Source organism: Leucoraja erinacea, chromosome 16 (genome assembly GCF_028641065.1).
Source record: "Leucoraja erinacea ecotype New England chromosome 16, Leri_hhj_1, whole genome shotgun sequence".
In the NCBI taxonomy this organism is placed as follows: Eukaryota; Metazoa; Chordata; class Chondrichthyes; order Rajiformes; family Rajidae; genus Leucoraja; species Leucoraja erinaceus.
Genome location: NC_073392.1, coordinates 43,251,290 through 43,269,100, shown reverse-complemented (window position 1 = coordinate 43,269,100; position 17,811 = coordinate 43,251,290). Strand labels below are relative to the sequence as shown.

Below are 17,811 nucleotides of genomic sequence, written 5' to 3'. Positions count from 1 at the left end.
CAGAGGGTAGTCGAGGCCAGTTCATTGGTTATATTTAAGAGGGAGTTAGATGTGCCCCTTGTGGCTAAGGGGATCAGAGGGTATGGAGAGAAGGCAGGTACGGGATACTGAGTTGGATGATCAGCCATGATCATATTGAATGGCGGTGCAGGCTCGAAGGGCCGAATGGCCTACTCCTGCACCTAATTTCTATGTTTCTATGTTTCTATAATACCCTCTCCATTCCATCTAAAAGATTTGAAACTTTTGGGTCCAGATCTTGTTTAATGTTTGAATAAATATTGTAACACTTTAAGATTAAACAATCATTGTATTGATGAGTATATTCAAGGATAATCTGTCTCAAACTTAATTAAGCAGTTGGCCAACTGTATGAGGGAATTAATTACGCAGTAAAAATACAGCGAGCTTTTGAACAGGAGAGCTTTTGTTCCCCAGTATATGCTAGTATTCATAATGTTAATTAATAGACAGGAAATAGAAGTGTGACAAGCTGTTGTTTATGGTATGTTATTTTCTGGAAGCCTCGTGGTTTTGTTTAAAACCAGAGTAATCATAATTTACTTTAAACAATCAAAATATACTTGAATTTTTAATAATTTTAAGCATTCTTAAATTAAACATAGAATTAAAATTATTAAGGGTGAATTGTGGAACAATGGGCAACTTGTTCATTTTTTTCAGAAACTTGTTGTTCCACAGCAATAATCCTTTTTAACATTTTATTTTAAAAAAATCTGTTAACCTGATTTATGGTAGGTTTATCCTTTCGATCCTGGAACAAATGAACAAGATTAGTCAATTCAGCCCTTAAACTGTGGTCTGGAATTTAATTACATCATAGCTGATGTGTGACCTTACTCTATTTACCTACTTCATATAACACCAAAGTGTTCCCAAGCGGATTTTCATTGGAAACAAAGTAGTTTTTGCCAGCTACAGTAATACTACTCAAGAAAACATTTTGACAGCTACATAGATAGGAAAGGTTGAGAGGAGTATGGTCCGAATGCCGAAAAAAAAGGACTAGCTTTGATGGGGCATATTGGTTGGCCTAGACGAGTTGGCATAGATTTATTTTCTCTTTTCCATGCTGTCCTTTTTCAAGGAGAGGAAAAGTAAAAGAAAAATGCTCTTGTTCCTTTTGTATTATAAAATAGAAACTGTAATCATTCTCCTTGACAGTGTGCTCACTGATATCCCCATTGTGTCACCTGTTCCTGAATTAGTTGTTATTTATTGAGCCATGATTTAAAAAAAGTGATGGACAAGGAATAAATTATTGACCTTGTCAGGGAACTAACTTCATTTTGACTCCCTCCATATAACACACTGAAACCAAGTACAACATTTCTCAAAGGTATAGGAAGAGTTAGTGATGTACGGTCTTAACTTTTTGTTGCCTTTCCCCACAGTGGAAAATTTTGATTCTGTTGTGGGGGGACGTTCTTGGTGAATTCTATAATGTGTTATGTAATTTTTCTGATTTTTTTATTTTTCTATGGATGTACGGAAACTTTATTATTTCATTATTTCTTTTATGTAAAGCACTTTGGTTTCAACGTGAGTTGATTTAAACGTGCTATATAAATAAAATGTACTTACTTAGAGTCAGATATTGATAGTTATTCATATATTTTGTATCAAAACCTATTGTTGAAAAAGCTAAATATGTAAATTAAAATGTAAAATTATGTACAGTTTTTAAAAAAGGTATAACTAATACATTAAAGATCTAATGGCTGAAAATGTCTAATTAGTCACGACTGTTTTATAATTCCTCATAGGAACTAAATGTGCGTCAGCTGACATTGTCCACAGATAAAGACAAGTATGGCATTCGGCTTAAGGCAGAACCAGATCACATGGTGTTAGGAAAGCGCCTAAAGGGAGCATTTAAATCTGTTGCAGCCGCCATCAAGGGACTCCAGAGTGTACAATTGGAAGAATTCCAAAAGTCAGGTGTGTATTAGGAAACTATTGCCTTGCTATAACATAATGAAAAGTCCTCTCCTATTCAAACCCTAGTGTATGTGTCATCGCCATATTTTAAAAGAAAGAAAAATCATGTTGTAGTTTTTCATCTAAGTTTTTATCCAAGTCAAGAACATGGGGACATAGGCAGTCAGTTAAAACTGAGATGATCATTAAAGGGTGGTGAATCTCTGGATTTCTGTATCCCAGAGTATTGTTGAGACTTAATCATTGGGTGTATTTAAAGATGAACTGAATAAAGTTTTTTAAATTTGAAGAAGTGCTATTGAAAAAGTGACACAGAAGAGGAGATGAGGCCTTGGGCAGATCAGCCATGATCATATTAAATGACAGGGCAGGTTTGAGGAGCAAATGGCCGACTCCTGCCCAAATTTTCTTTATTCCTTGAGATGTACATTTAAGAAAAGTACTTTTCTTCGGTGAGCAAATTTACCAACACAAAATTTTGCTCAGAGCTGGCGAATTTCCTATTTTGTTTCATTTTTAACATCATATTTAGTTTTAATTTTAACAGAGGTAAACTAGCTTAATCTATTCCTTTACCACTACTTTTCACAGTTTCAAGAACTGGTATTGAGGTCAGTTGTTCCCAATGCATCAGTTTGTGGTACCAGCGAAAAGAAGCTGGTGATGCTAATCATTTCCATGGAAAAGTCAGTATGTAGTGAGTGTGGTCAAGATTACAATTGGAGGAGTTCCAAAAGTCAAGAACTCGATATCTATTTCTTGTCACAAATCAGTGGATGTGCTGGTGTGATCCTACAAGCTCAGTGTTCTGTTAACAGGTTCCATAATTGTGGAAGGACATGAACTTCACGAGGAGGACTTGCGTCTTATGTATACATTTGATGCAAGTACAGCAGGAAGCGCACAGTATGAAGCTCATTCTGATTTTCAAGTAAGTGCTTTTTTAAAAAGGAAAATATATACTGCATATTAATCAGTCACACCAGTGCAATTACAGTCGTGATATTGGTAACTTTGTACTTGGGATACTGTTTAGCTAGCCTTGGTTACCCGGTAAACGTTGTTTTTGGTGTTCATCTACTCATGCACCATAAATTAGAGAGGGCAAAGGAAAGAGAGAGGGGGAAGTGGGGTAAATGATAAATCAATGTTCTTAGCAGATGAGAGGATTTTTTCTGGTGCAACTCCTTCCGAGACTGAATAATCTACTGGCTCCCAATTGTGTTGGCCTGGAATATGCAGATTATGGTTCATGGCAACCCCTGGTTTGGCCTACTAGCCCAAGCTCAGATATATTACTGCATAGAAAGGTCAGCGATGAGCACAATAAAACGACTTCAACTACTAAGTTCTATCATTGTAAACAGTGGAGTGTATGTCAGAAGTGTTAGGGGGTGGTGAGAAAGAGGAGATCTAGGGAAAGTAAAGGACCTCTCCACTTAGGCAATTTTTCAGCGGACTGCCTACGACCTTCAAGCTCGAGGCTGTTGCTTCAACACGACTGAAAAACCGCTAACTGGAACGGCAACCGTCAGAGCCACACACACACACACACAGCTAAGCGGGGGCCAGGGAAAGTGGGGGAGCGCTGTCTGAAATTCACACGGTGCAAAGCCAAAGTGATACAAAGAAACATAGAAAATAGGTGCAGGAGGAGGCCATTCGGCCCTTCGAGCCAGCACCGCCATTCATTGTGATCATGGCTGATCGTCTCCTATCAAGAACCCGTGCCTGCCTTCTCCCCATGTCCCTTGACTCCACTAGCCCCTAGAGCTCTATCTAACTCTCTCTTCAATCCATCCAGTGATTTGTCCTCCACTGCCCTCTGTGGCAGGGAATTCCATAAATTCACAACTCTCTGGGTGAAAATGTTTTTTCTCGCCTCAGTCTTAAATGACCTCCCCTTTATTCTAAGACTGTGGCCTCTGGTTCTGGACTCGCCCAACATTGGTAACATTTTTCCTGCATCTAGCTTGTCCAGTCCTTTTATAATTTTATATGTTACTAGACTAAGTGGGACCGGTTGGGTCCCATGTTCACACAGGAGGGCTGGTCCCCCGACGCAATATTCCACCTCTCCCCCAATTCCAGTATTGGTGGCCAGTGTGGGGGGGGGGGAGGTTTTCTGGAGCGCTGGTATGGGTGTTGTTGGCTGCAGTGACTACTGGTCTACAGAGGGCTAGTGTGAACATTGTGGGCCAAATGGATTCTTGGGGTGGCAGCTCAGTCCCTCAAGCCTGATGTGCTGGCAGCTCACTCACGGCTGGTGGGCTGGCAGTTGACTCACAGCTATTCCTTGAAATTCCATTTCAAGCAGAGTACTAGGCCACCAAATTCAAATCCATTTTCCTACCATTTCAAGCAGGGTGCAAGGCCACCAAATTCAAGTGCAGTTTCAGACCACTTCAAGCAGGGTGCAAGGCAGTGCCTTTTCACTTCAACCCAAATCCCCCAAACAACCATTTGCAGGCAGTGCCTTTTCACTTCAACCCAAACCCCCCAAACAACCATTTGCAGGCAGTGCCATTTTACTTCAACCCAAACCTCCCAAACAACCATTTGCAGGCAGTGCCTTTTTACTTCAACCCATACCCCATAAACAACCTTTTGCAGGCAGTGCCTTTTTACTTCAAACCAACAATATTTTCATTTTCAAACCACATTAACCATATAACCATATAACAATTACAGCACGGAAACAGGCCATCTCGACCCTTGTAGTCCGTGCCGAACACATAATCTCCCCTAGCCCCATATACCTGCGCTCAGACCATAACCCTCCATTCCCTTCCCATCCATATAACTATCCAATTTATTTTTATCACCATCACCTTCACTGGAAGCTCATTCCACACAGCTACCACTCTCTGAGTAAAGAAGTTCCCCCTCGTGTTACCCCTAAACTTCAGTCCCTTAATTCTCAAGTCATGTCCCCTTGTTTGAATCTTCCCTACTCTCAGTGGGAAAAGCTTTTCCACGTCAACTCTGTCTATCCCTCTCATCATTTTGAAAACCTCTATCAAGTCCCCCCTTAACCTTCTGCGCTCCAAAGAATAAAGCCCTAACTTGTTCAACCTTTCTCTGTAACTTAGTTGCTGAAACCCAGGCAACATTTTAGTAAATCTCCTCTGTACCCTCTCTATTTTGTTGCCATCCTTCCTATAATTAGGCGACCAAAATTGTACACCATACTCCAGAATTGGCCTCACCAATGCCTTGTACAATTTTAACATTACATCCCAACTTCTATACTCAGCTGCTGGAGGGAGGGCACTCACAGTTGAGTAGACATGTGTTCAGTGTTATTCAGAGCTCAGAGAGATGGCTTCTTCCAACTTGCAGAGACTGAGTGAGGCACACCACTTCCTGTTTTTATAGTCCTTTCCCCTCCCTCCAGCAGGGGCAGCAGAGAGAATGGCAATTAAAAAAAATATATTAATATTTCTCTGATTTTTCATCGATGGGAAAAATCCTCTGGTGCAGGAAGGCAGAGGGGGACTCTGAGCGAAGTGGCAAAAAATGACGGCCATAGGTGGTGACGTTCTCTCGGAAATCGCAGCACAGTGGGCCAAAAGCGGTCAAGATCAGACTTTTAGTAATATAGACTAGACCAACTGCAGACCCGTTGGGTCTGTTCCCCCAACGTGTGGTTGTGGGGGGGAGGCGGCATGCAGCGTCACACACTAACTACCCCCCCCCCCTCCCCACTCACGCTAATGGAGGGGAGGAGGGGGGAGAGAGAGAGAGAGAGAGAGAGAGAGGGGGGGGAGAGGGGGGGGGGAGAGAGAGGGGGGGGGGAAGAGAGGGGGAGGGGAAGAGGGGGGGGAGGGAGAGGGGGGGGGAAGGGAGGGGGGGAGGAAGAGAGGTTGGGGGAGGGGGAAGAGAGGGAGAAAGAGAGGGGGGGAAGGGAGGGGGGGGGGGAAAAGAGGGGGGGGGGAGGGAAGGGGGGAGAGGATTTCAAACCAAATTAAGGGTACTCACAGTGCTGTAGACATTTGTCAGTGTCATTCAAAGCTCTGATCGAGGCACACCACTTGCAGAGACTGATTGAGGCACACCACTTGCAGAGACTGATTGAGGCACACCACTTCCTGGTTTTATAGTCACTCCCCCTCCCTCCAGCAGGGGCAGCAGAGAGAATGGGGAATCTTGTAAAAACATTAATATCTCTGTCAATTTTAATCGACGGGAAAAATCCTCGGCACATACGCGGCGGAGGGGGGCTCTGAGCGAGGTGGCCAAAAATGACGGCCGTAGGTGGCGACGTACTCACGGAAACCGCAGCACAGAAAGCCGAAACCGGTCAAGAACAGAGTTTTAGTAATATATAAGATTATAAGATTGCCCCTCATCCTTCCAAACTCCAGTGAATACAAGCGTAGTCTTTTCAATCTTTCCTCATTTGACAGTCCCATATGACAGACACATACCGGTATGAACAGACGGCTAGCGCAGTGTATGGTAAGTCTTTTAAAGGAGGACTTTAAAGGAGGGGAGAAGAGAGGGTAGAAGGAGTAGAGACTTTTAAGAAGCCAGCCAACTTTTAATAAGCCAGAGATACACAGCTGTGAAGTTTAGTGGGCATTTAACATGACCGGTCAGTTTTTTTTTCGGTTCTGAAAGCTCGTGCTTACGTTTTTTTTCCCCCAATGAGCCAATGAAAATGCCCCGGTCAGCAAAGGAGATTAACTAAAACTACCTACAGCTACCTCGACTACCTACAACGACTTGGTGACCCCACTACCACTGCACCTACGACTACAAAAGTATCGATTTTCTCCATGGCGACCAATTCTTGGTCGCAGAAAAATTTTCAACACGAGGCCGTGACTAGTTACCACAATGCGGGAACTCCTATCGACCATGAAGGTGACTCACCAGAGACCACCTACGAACATGTGGCGACCTTGTGGCGAGCGCAGAGTCTCCTGCACTCGTAAATAAGGTCACCTAAGCCCTTAAGATTGGTGAGGAAGGATGAATGAGAAATGTGACTGGAGAGATTCCTACAAGGGGGAGGTCATTCTTCTGAGTACTGTGTACAGATTACATTATCAGAACGTTCAAATGAACTGGGAGGCACAATGGTGCTGCGTTAGTCCTGCTACTTTACAGCGGCAGAGACCCAGGCTTGATCCTGACTACGGGTGCAGTCTGAATGGATTTGGTTCTTTCTCCATGTGACCGCAAGGATTTCCTCACACCCTCCAAAGACGTACAGATTTGTCGATCGATTGGCTTCTGCAAAATTGTAAATTGCCCCTAGTGTGTCGGATAGTGCTAGTGCACAAGGTCGGCACGGACAGGGTGGGCCAAAGCGCCTGTTGCCTCTCTAGTCTAAAGTGAGATAACTGGTGATGGGCGATTACACAGTATTATTGATAGAATCTCTAGCATGTTAATTAGAACCCCAAATATAATCGATGAATTGCTCCCTTAAATACTGGAGATACAAATTTTGATCTCTTAATTCTCTTTATTATGAAAAGGAAGAAAATTCCTGGTGTTGATCTTCACTTTCACTATTAACACTATTGCAGCTCTTTATGAGGAATGTATTAAAATTGTTCCCTTCAGACTTCACTATGATCTAATATACTTTACTTGTTTCATTTGATAGTGTGGAGTGTCAGCATTTTGAATAATTTTTCAAAAGGCTTTTACATTTTTTCAGGCTTTGGTTCTTTTAGATGTCACACCCGACCAATCAATGGTGGATGAAGGAGTGGCAAGAGAAGTTATAAATCGTATCCAAAAGCTTCGGAAAAAGGCAAGTTCAGTCTACCTTTAAAGAGTCGCCTATCTTTTGAAAATCTATAATCAAACAGGTGCTCAACCACTCAGCAAGTCAGGCAACATTGGTGGAAATAGAGGCAGGTTTAACATTTTAGTTGAAGATCTAACGACAGGTGTCAACCAAAATGATAACCATTCCTCCTAATGATGTCATATCTGAGTTTCCAACATTGTCTTTGTAATCATCTTCTGCCTTCCTACATTTTGAATTTTTGGTAAAGTACAATTCCATGCATACCCGGGGTGGAAATGTGACCTCCATTTCTATCAGGCGCAAAATATTGTAGAGCGTGAACATTTGACTCTGCTTTTGTTAATATATTTTGTTGATGTCAGAGCATAGGCACTGCTATTTTGCACATCAAATGCAAGTGACAGAGACTCATTTCTATCCAGAGGTATTCTGTAGATTTTCACCAAACTAGCTCTTTTCCTGTGTGAGTCAAGATGATTAATATTGGCAGACTGTATAGATGTGCACCACAGCAGATCTCGGTTCTCTCCATAGCTGAAAACCCACAGCACAAGCAGTGCTGATATTTTTTTTCCTCACCTGCCTCATTTTTTTACTCCCAAACTCAATTTAACCTCGAGCTGCTGAAGCTAATTTTAAGTTATGGCTGCTGCCGAGGTAGCTAAGAACAGAGTTAAGATTCTCATAATTTGTCTGTCTACTTTACATAGCTACTAATTTAGATAATCCATCAGCTTTTATTTTTAAACCTGAGGTTCTTCATGCTCAAGTGGTGGTGTTATAATAGTGAGGTGACTGCAGACACATGATGTTGATTCACTAAATTTCTTCTGGAATAAAAGCATAGAATTAAAAAAAAATGCTTTTATTGCTCATCAAATGTGAATGCATCTGCCTTTTCCCTGCCCCAGCATTTGGAATTCTCTAACACAAAATACTGCAATTATTCAGCCATCACTGATAGATTCATGGCACTGATAGATTCAAGGGAATGGAAGGATTATGGACATAGGACAAAATTCAAGTTGATCATGAGCATTTGCTCTGATCAACTTGAAAGCAAAGTGGACTTGGAACGTTCTGGACAGCTCCTACTTATGCAGAGTACTGCCCTGCCGACTACAAATTCAGAAGGTACTTGTGTATCACGTGTTCTTACGATACTGGGTGACAGTTCCTATTAACTTACCAAAATCTCTAGCATGTGCAGGAAAAAAATGAGTCGTAAATTTTTCGCAGCTTCTAAATGTATTACATTTTTCATTTCCCATTGCAGATAATTGAATTTTGCTATAAATATTAGTTATATTTCCCCATAATAATTCTGTAAAATTTGTGAATGCCCAGTTGTGATTTTTGATCTATTAAATTGATCTACCAAATTAATAAATTAGCAGTTATCAATATGTAATTTAAAAGAAACACTCGAGGGCTCAAAAGAATTTCCTGTTTTAAACCCTTTTTGCAGCTTTTTGCTAAGAGTAAAAATTGGAAGTGTCATTCAGAGTTAGCTTGTATCCAGTGGACAGTCTCTGTCAGCTCATTTTCTGTTTTCCTGGAGGGCAAATAATGATTGGTGCCCGAGAAGTTGAAGGAACTGTCAAAATATAGGCCAGGTAGTGCAAAACATGAAAACCCCAGATGATTAAGTCATGATGAACTCACAGTTTTATTAAAGTGGATTATTCAATCAATCTTAGTGCTACAAATTGAATGCCACAATTCTATTGATCTGATTACCTGTATCCTAATTGTAGATTTTTGGCAGCACTACTTTTTGAGTTTACTAAATTAAATAGTTTTGTTTTCACAGTTAATGTTTTATCTTCCATATCATAGTAATAATTACTGAAACTTGTTCGGTAATGGTCAATAAGGGGCGGCATGGTGGCGCAGCAGTAGAGTCACTGCCTTACAGCGCCAGACACCTGGGTCCCGGGTTCGATCTTAACTACGGGTGCTGCTGTACGGAGTTTTACTTTCTCCCCATGACCTGCTTGGGTTTTCTCCGAGATTTTTGGTTTTCTCCCATACAAGTTTGTAGGTTAATTGGCTTGGTATAAAATGTAAATTGTCCCGAGTAGCATAGTGTTAATGTGCAGGGATCACCGGTCGATGGGCCGAAGGGCCTGTTTCCATGTTATATCTCTAAACGAAGCTAAACTAAATAGCAGTTGTTAAAATGTCCTTATTTTGTTTGAAGTCTTGTTAAATTATGTGTACTTTTTCAGAATATTCAGCATAGAACATTCTGAAAAGTTAACAAATAATTATTTAGTACTTATGTATGTACAAAATTGAATGTACCTATTCAGAGTAGAAAATAATTATATTCCAACTAGAGACAAAGACATTTTGAGATTATTTTCCTATCTTAATTTTTATCTGATATATCGTTTTTATCTTCTTGTTTCCAATTACCTAGTCAAGTTAATATTCTGTAAGTTTAATGAGTGATTTTAAAGCTGATAAATGAACTTACTATTGCCATGGCATTGTTGCATTTTATTGATGTGGTTTTGAATTTTGAACTGAAGCAAGGATATGAAAACCTAGTCGATGTCCCAATTATATTTTTGCTGTTCCTTGATGTATTGTTGACATGTTTTGTTTCTACTTGTCATAGAGGTAATTGTATTGAAACCTTCAATTTTGTTTGTTCTGATCTGATCCTTTAAAGTTGATACTTGGATAGATGGAAATCATTCTATTTGTTCAACATGTAGAGTGCATCATCGTATTCCAATACTATTTATTGACTGTGTTTAAAACATAAGCAATTTCCCAATGATGCACACTATTTGCCAATTTACAGAGTATACAGTTTTGTGCGCTTCGTGCTGGTTGGCTTTGTGAGATCAAGCACTTTTAATTCCTTATGAGCCTACTGTCATTCCATTATGCATCACATTGTTTGTAGGCTGTGGGCCGAGCCTCAAAAATGTGTCTAGAAATCCATTTTCGTGTCCCACGTCTCGGAACTACATGAACTTTTACACAGATTTAGATGAAATATAATTGAGAAGGAAGTCATAACTCGTCATTGCCAAAAGTTGCACATTAATTAATTAAACTAATGAGAAAATGAGATCTGAAAAGTAAGCGCCATCTATTGTCCAATGCCCTTATTACACCATGGGGAGCCTATTTCCATGTTGCAGTCTATTTAAACTATATATTATACCATCTATATATATATATATATGATGTGAATATGACTGTAATCATATATAATTATGTATAATTGCATTCTATAAAAATAATATAATGAACTAATATTCTTGAATTTTTTGAAGAGGTTACTCGTGAAATTGATGAGGATAAAGCAGTGGATGTTGTCTATATGGACTTCAGTAAGGCCTTTGAAAAGATTCCACATGGAAGGTTGGTTAAGAAGGTTCAATTGTTGGGTATTAATAGTGGAGTAGCAAGATGGATTCAACAGTGGCCGAATGAAAGATGCCAGAGAGTAATGGTGGATGGCTGTTTGTCAGGTTGGAGGCCAGTGACTAATGGGGTGCCTCAGGGATCTTAGTTGGGTCTACTGTTGTTTATCATATACATCAATGATCTGGATAATGGTGTGGTAAATTTATTAGTAAGTATGCAGATGATCCTAAGATAGGTGGCGTTGTGGATAATGAAGTAGATTTTCAAAGTCTACAGAGAGATTTAGGCCATTTGAAAGAGTGGACTGAAAGATGGCAGATGGAGTTTAATGCTGATAAGTGTGCGGTGCTACATCTTGACAGGACAAATCAAAATAGGATGTATATGGTAAATGGTAGCGAATTGAGGAATGCAGTTGAACAGAGGGATCTAGGCATAACTGTGCATAGTTCCCTGAAGGTGGAATCTCATGTAGATAGGGTGGTAAAGAAAGCTTTTGGTGTGCTGGCCTTTATAAATCAGAGCATTGAGTATAGAAGTTGGGATGTAATGTTAAAATTGTACAAGGCATTGGTGAGACCAATTCTGGAATCTGATGTACAATTTTGGTCGCCAAAATATAGGAAAGATGACAACAAAATAGAGAGAGTACAGAGAAGATTTACTAGAATGTTGCCTGGGTTTCAGCAACTAAGTTACAGAGCAAGGTTGAACAAGATAGGGCTTTATTCTTTGGAGCGCAGAAGGTTAAGGGGGGACTTGATAGAGGTCTTTAAAATTATGAGAGGGATAGACAGAGTTGACGTGGATAAGCTTTTTCCATTGAGATTAGGGAAGATTCAAACAAGAGGACATGATTTGAGAATTAAGGGACGGAAGTTTAGGGGTAACATGAGGGGCAACTTCTTTACTCAGAGAGTGGTAGCGGTGTGGAATGAGCTTCCAGTGGAAGTGGTGAAGGCAGGTTCGATTTTATCATTTAAAAATAAATTGGATAGGTATATGGATGGGAAAGGTATGGTGGGTTATGGTCTGAGTGCAGGTAGATGGGACTAGGTGAGAGTAAGTGTTCGGCACGGACTAGAAGGGCCGAGATGGTCTGTTTCCGTGCTGTAATTGTTATATGGTTATAATGGTGAGGTTTTTTTTTGAATGAGTGCCGCAGAGGTCCTCTTGAACCAGCCTAATTAATAGGTCAGGGCAGTTCTTCTGGGTTACCCAGTTTACTGAACCCCACTGACTGCCAGTGTGCAGAGTGGGGGTCATGGCCATAGTGGGATTGGGGCAGTGCCAGGCTGGGGGAAGGCCAAGGCAGGAAAGTGCCTCCTAACCCTAACATCCTCCCCCCCCCCCCCCCCCCCCCCCCCCCCAGAGCTGCCCACGGCTGGAGCTGGAGCCGCTTTGGGACTGGTACTGTGTCCACCTCGGCCAGCATGCCCTACTGGTGGGGGGCAGCACTGCCTTGCACGTCGCCCGGGCCACCTTCAGCACCCAGATAGTGCTGGCTCCATCTGTCCGCCCGCTTGCTTGCTGCCGGCTGACAGCCCGAGCAACTCCTCGCAGCACCCACCTCCCGGATGCCCGGCCCAACCCGCACCTCCGGCGGATGCCCGGCCCAAGGCTCACCACCGACGGCCCGACCGACAGATTGACAGACAGACAGACTGACAGACAGACTGACCCTAATCCTAACCCTAGCTCTCCATTTGTTATTTATCATTTTTATTTACCAGTACACATTATAACATTATAAAGATAAATCAAATGAAAAAAAATGATCAGCAAGGTTAGCATTACCTTTATCCGTGGAAACCTTGCTAATGCTATTGATGTAATGAGGAGGCAGCCATGATCCCAACGTCCTCGCTGCCTAGCGACCATAAAACAAAGCACGGGATTGGCCAATTTGCGTCCGACCTCAATGTCAAACGTACATTGATTGGGCAATTATTACTCAAAAAATTTGAGGTTTTTCTCCTATTTCTTAAATATGTGCAGGCTTTGGTCTTGACGAGTTTCAGGTATGATTTACATAATATTTTTACTCAATATGTTAAAAATTCAGGTAGTTCTGTGAGTTGGGTCACGAAACTAAACCGAAAAAGCTCCTCGGTCCACAGCCTATTGTCAATCTACAACATTTTTCAAGGATATTATTATCAAATTGATACAATAATGCTTGCTATCAATGACATTGTGTTTTATAAAATTTACACTTACAGGCTCATCTTGTGCCCTCAGACGAGATCACAATATATTACAGTTCCCAACCAACAGGAGAATATTTGGATAACGTTATTAAGAATCACACTGATTTTATCTTGGGAACTGTGAAATCCTCTCTGAAGCTCTATCCAGTACCAAATTCTGCTGAAATAATTATACAAGAAAAAACACAGGTAAATCGTCAAACTCCGTTCGTGTCGTGGATAAATTAATCATGGGAACGCGATCCTTTAAATATATTTGGTGACAGTATTATCCTGTTTACTGTTTGCTCATAAAGTAGTGATTCATCATTGGGCTCTAGATTCTTTTTTTTAAAACAGTGATGGAGAAAGTAACTTCAATAACAATCAACAGGAGGTGTTGAGAGAGATTATAGTCTAGACGATCTGTCATCTCATGAAGAAGGTGTTGGCTCACACTCATGGTGTCAAACAGGGCGAGGGCAGCCTTGAGCCTTCATCTCGATATTGAGCATCCACACTGCTCAACCTGGCCTACCCAATACTAGCTTCACAGAAAGCCATTCCATACAGAGCTATGGGGTGATTCATTGTTAGATCTGCACAGGGTACCAGTACCACATTACATGGTAACAGGAAGGGCAGGCATTCATGCCGGGTTCCTGGCAGTACTAATTTCAATAACTTCTCTCTACCTATAGTCCCATAATGATCCCTTTCAACGCTGATTCCATTAGCTTTTTTAATTCCTGGGAATATGTCCTGCTTTCTAAGCAAGATAGATATTCGTGTATATTTGGCAGAAGGAGCAGAGCATGCCTAATTCTCTTGAATATCTCTCCTGACATTTACCTTGATAGGATTTGGCTAGTCAGTTTACTCAGTGAATGCAAATTCATTTGCATGGAACACATGTAAAGAACAATCTGTGCTTTGTTTAGTGGATTTTAAAATGATTTTTATGCAATTAGTAAGATGTATTTCATTGCTAACTTTTACTAGTTTACAGGAAATTAGCTCTTTTATATTGTGATCCTGCCTCTTTGATTAACACAGGAGAGGGAATTTATTACACCCAGTATTTAGTTATTGACGAAAGAGTGGGCAAAGTGAGACTTTTTCTGAATTGCATAAATTGCATAAGACCCAGTAGAAAGAAAATTAGAAACCTTTCAGGTGTTTCTGTTTTAATGCCAATCAATTTATGTTCATCAGTGATAGGAGCAGAATTAGGCCAGTCGGACTGTCAAGTTTACTCCGCCATTCAATCATGTCTGATTCCATCTTTCCCTCTTAATCCCGTTCTGCCTTCTCCCCATAACCCCTGACACTGGTACTAATCAAGAATCTATCTCTCTGGTTTAAAAATATCCATTGACAATCTCCACAGCCTTTTGTGACAATTAATTCCACATATTCACCACCGTCTGACTAAAGAAATTCCTAAAGGAATGTTCTTTAATTCTAAGGCTTTCTCTCCCACTAGTGGAAATATCCTCTCTACATCCACTCTATCCAGGCCTTTCACTATTTAATCATTGAGAGAGAGAGAGAGAGAGAAAATGGGGAATTATAGACCAGTTAGCCTTACATCGGCAGTGGGAAAGATGCTTGAGTCGATTATTAAAGATGGTATAGCAGCACCTTTGGAAAGCAGTGACAGGCTCGGTCAAAGCCAGCATGGATTTATGAAGGGGAAATCATGCCTGACTAATCTTCTGGAATTTTTTGAGGATGTAACTAGTAGAATGGATAAGGGATAGCAGTGGATGTGCTGTATCAGGACTTTCAAAAAGCCTGTGACAAAGTCCCACACAAGAGATTAGTGTGCAAAATTAGAGCACATGGTATTGGGGGCAGGGTATTGACATGGATAGAAAACTGATTGGTAGACAGGAAGCAAAGAGTAGGAATTAATGGGTCCTTTTCAGAATGGCAGGCAGTGACTAGTGGGGTGCCGCAAGGCTCGGTGCTGGGACCCCAGTTATTTACAATATATATTTCCGAATTAGATATAACATCTCCAAGTTTGCGGGTAACACAAACCTTCTGGGTGACTTGGATAGGTTGGGTGAGTGGACAGATGTAGTATAATGTGGATAAATGTGAGGTTATCCACTTTGGTGGCAAGAACAGGAAGGCAGATTATTATCTGAATAGTGTCAGATTAGGAAAAGAGGAGGTGCACACAACCTGGGTGTACTTGTATATCAGTCACTGAAAGTAAGCATGCAGGTGCAGCAGGCAGTGAAGAAAGCTAATGGCATGTTGGCCTTCATTGCGAGAGGATTTGAATTTAGGAGGAAGGAGGTCCTACTGCAGTTGTACAGGGCTCTGGTGAGACCGCACCTGGAGTATTGTGTGCAATTTTGGTCTCCTAATTTGAGGAAGAACATTATTGCTATTGAGGGAGTGCTGCGTAGGTTCACCAGATTAATTCCTGGGATGGGGGAAATATGGTGAAAGAATGGGTCGACTGGGCTTGCATTCACTGGAATTTAGAAGGATGAGAGGGGAACATAGAAACATATAAAATTGTTATGGATTGGTCAAGCTAGATGCAGGAAAAAATATCCCGATGTTGGGGGAGTCCAGAACCAGGGGTCACAGTTTAAGAATAAGGGGTAGGCCATTTAGTACTAAAATGAGGAAAGATTTCTTCACCCAGGGAATTGTGAATCTGTGGAATTCTCTGCCACAGAAGGCAGTGGAGACCGATTCACTGGATGTTTTCAAGAGACTTAGATTTAGCTCTTCGGGCTAAACGAATCAAGGGATATGGGGATAAAGCACATATTTTATGGGGCCCACCGATTTTAGGTGATCAGCCATGATCATATTGAATGGTGGTGCAGGCTGGAAGGGCACCTATTTTTCTATGTTTCATTAAACATATCCTTTATCAAGTACTACTATTTTGAAAAAAACCCAGAAAGTACAGGAAACACATGGGCAGGACCTACACAGTGAATGGTCGGCCTCTGGGGAATGTTGTAAAGCACAGGGACCTAAGAGTGCAGATACATAGTTAATTGAAAGTGGCACCATGGGTAGATAGGATGATCAAAAAGGCTTTTGGCACATTGGCCCTCATCAGTCAGAGTATTGATTATAGAAGTTAGGAGGTCAGGTTGCAGGTATATAAGGTGTTGGTGAGGCGGTGTTTAAAGTATGGTGTTCAGTTCTGGGCACCATGTTAAAGGAAAGATGTTGTCAAGCCAAAAAAGGTACAGAGAAGATTTCCCATGATGTTGCCAAAACTAGAGGACCTGAGGTATAGGAAGAGGTTAAGCAGTGTAGGACACTATTCATTGGAGCGCAGGAGAATGAGGGGTGATCTAATAAAGTTGTACAAAATCATGAGAGTAATAGATCGGGTAGACGAACACAGTCTCTTCCCCGAGTAGGGGAACCAAGAACCAGAGATCATAAGTTTAAAGTGAGGGGGGAAAGATTTAATAGGAAATTGAGGGGTAACTTATTCACACAGACGGCGGTGGGGGTATGGAATGAGCTGTCAGAGGAGGTAGTTAAGGCAGGTAATATTGCAACATTTCAGAAACATTTGGACAGGTACATGGATAGGACAGGTTTAGAGGGATCTGGGTCAAACGCAGGCAGGTGGGACGAGTGAAGACAACATGTTGGGTGGTGTGGACAAGGTGGGTGCAAGGGCCTGTTTCCACGCTGTAAGACCCTATGACTCGGCACATCACGCACCATCTGTGGGAAGAGAAATAGAGTTAAAGATTTAGAATAGGTATCTGTAACCAAAATTGTTAACACAGTTTCTTCCATAGATGCTGCCTAATCATTGAATGTTTCCAGCATTTGCGTTTCTGTTTCAGATTTCTAGAATCTGTATTTTTTAATATTTTAGAGAAACTTTGAACCAACCTGCTTGCCAGTGTAAAATATTCTGACACACATGCACAGAAATATTATTGAATAGTTTTTTTTGGTAAAGATTATTGATCATTGGAATTTGGCTTCTCACAATGTTGCCTTTTTGAAGGGAATTATTAATGATAGTGGAGAATGTTGAAAGCTGAAAATCATGCTGGAAGTTGCAGTAAGAATTCTGCAGATAGATTTGTTCATTTGCACATGATTCTGGAGCATTGACCACCTACTAGGATCCCATCCAAACATTGCAGGAACCTATTATCTGAAAACAAATTGAATGGGCAGCCAGCAGTTTAACAACCATTTCTGTCTAACCGTTTTTCTTCTTTTGTCATTAGTTGAAGGGCTCAAACCTGGATTTGACTCTTGCGAAAGGAACCTCGGATGTTGGTGCTTTACCTTTGGGCCTTAACTGTGCATATGTTAACATCAAGCTTTCTGTGGATGGTAAAAAGCAAGGTAAGGCAAGCAACATCATAATTAAGATTATAGTTCTATCAATATACACTACAATTGACATTATTGTTTAAACATATGGGTGACAATGCTTTGTCATGCTTTGGAACTCGTCAACAGGAAATAGAAAAGCTTTCT

General features: G+C 41.1%; 1 protein-coding gene across 2 annotated transcripts in view; it reads left to right on the top strand.

Moving 5' to 3' along the window:
• iars1 (isoleucyl-tRNA synthetase 1) overlaps window positions 1-17,811 on the top strand; it is a 174,257-nt gene that overhangs the window by 117,388 nt on the left and 39,058 nt on the right. For both annotated transcript variants that reach the window (XM_055648264.1, XM_055648265.1), the window contains 5 exons: window positions 1,788-1,962; window positions 2,781-2,893; window positions 7,637-7,732; window positions 13,345-13,521; window positions 17,556-17,676. In XM_055648264.1, coding sequence (XP_055504239.1) covers window positions 1,788-1,962; window positions 2,781-2,893; window positions 7,637-7,732; window positions 13,345-13,521; window positions 17,556-17,676 — 682 coding nt within the window. The remainder of the gene's footprint in view (window positions 1-1,787; window positions 1,963-2,780; window positions 2,894-7,636; window positions 7,733-13,344; window positions 13,522-17,555; window positions 17,677-17,811) is intronic.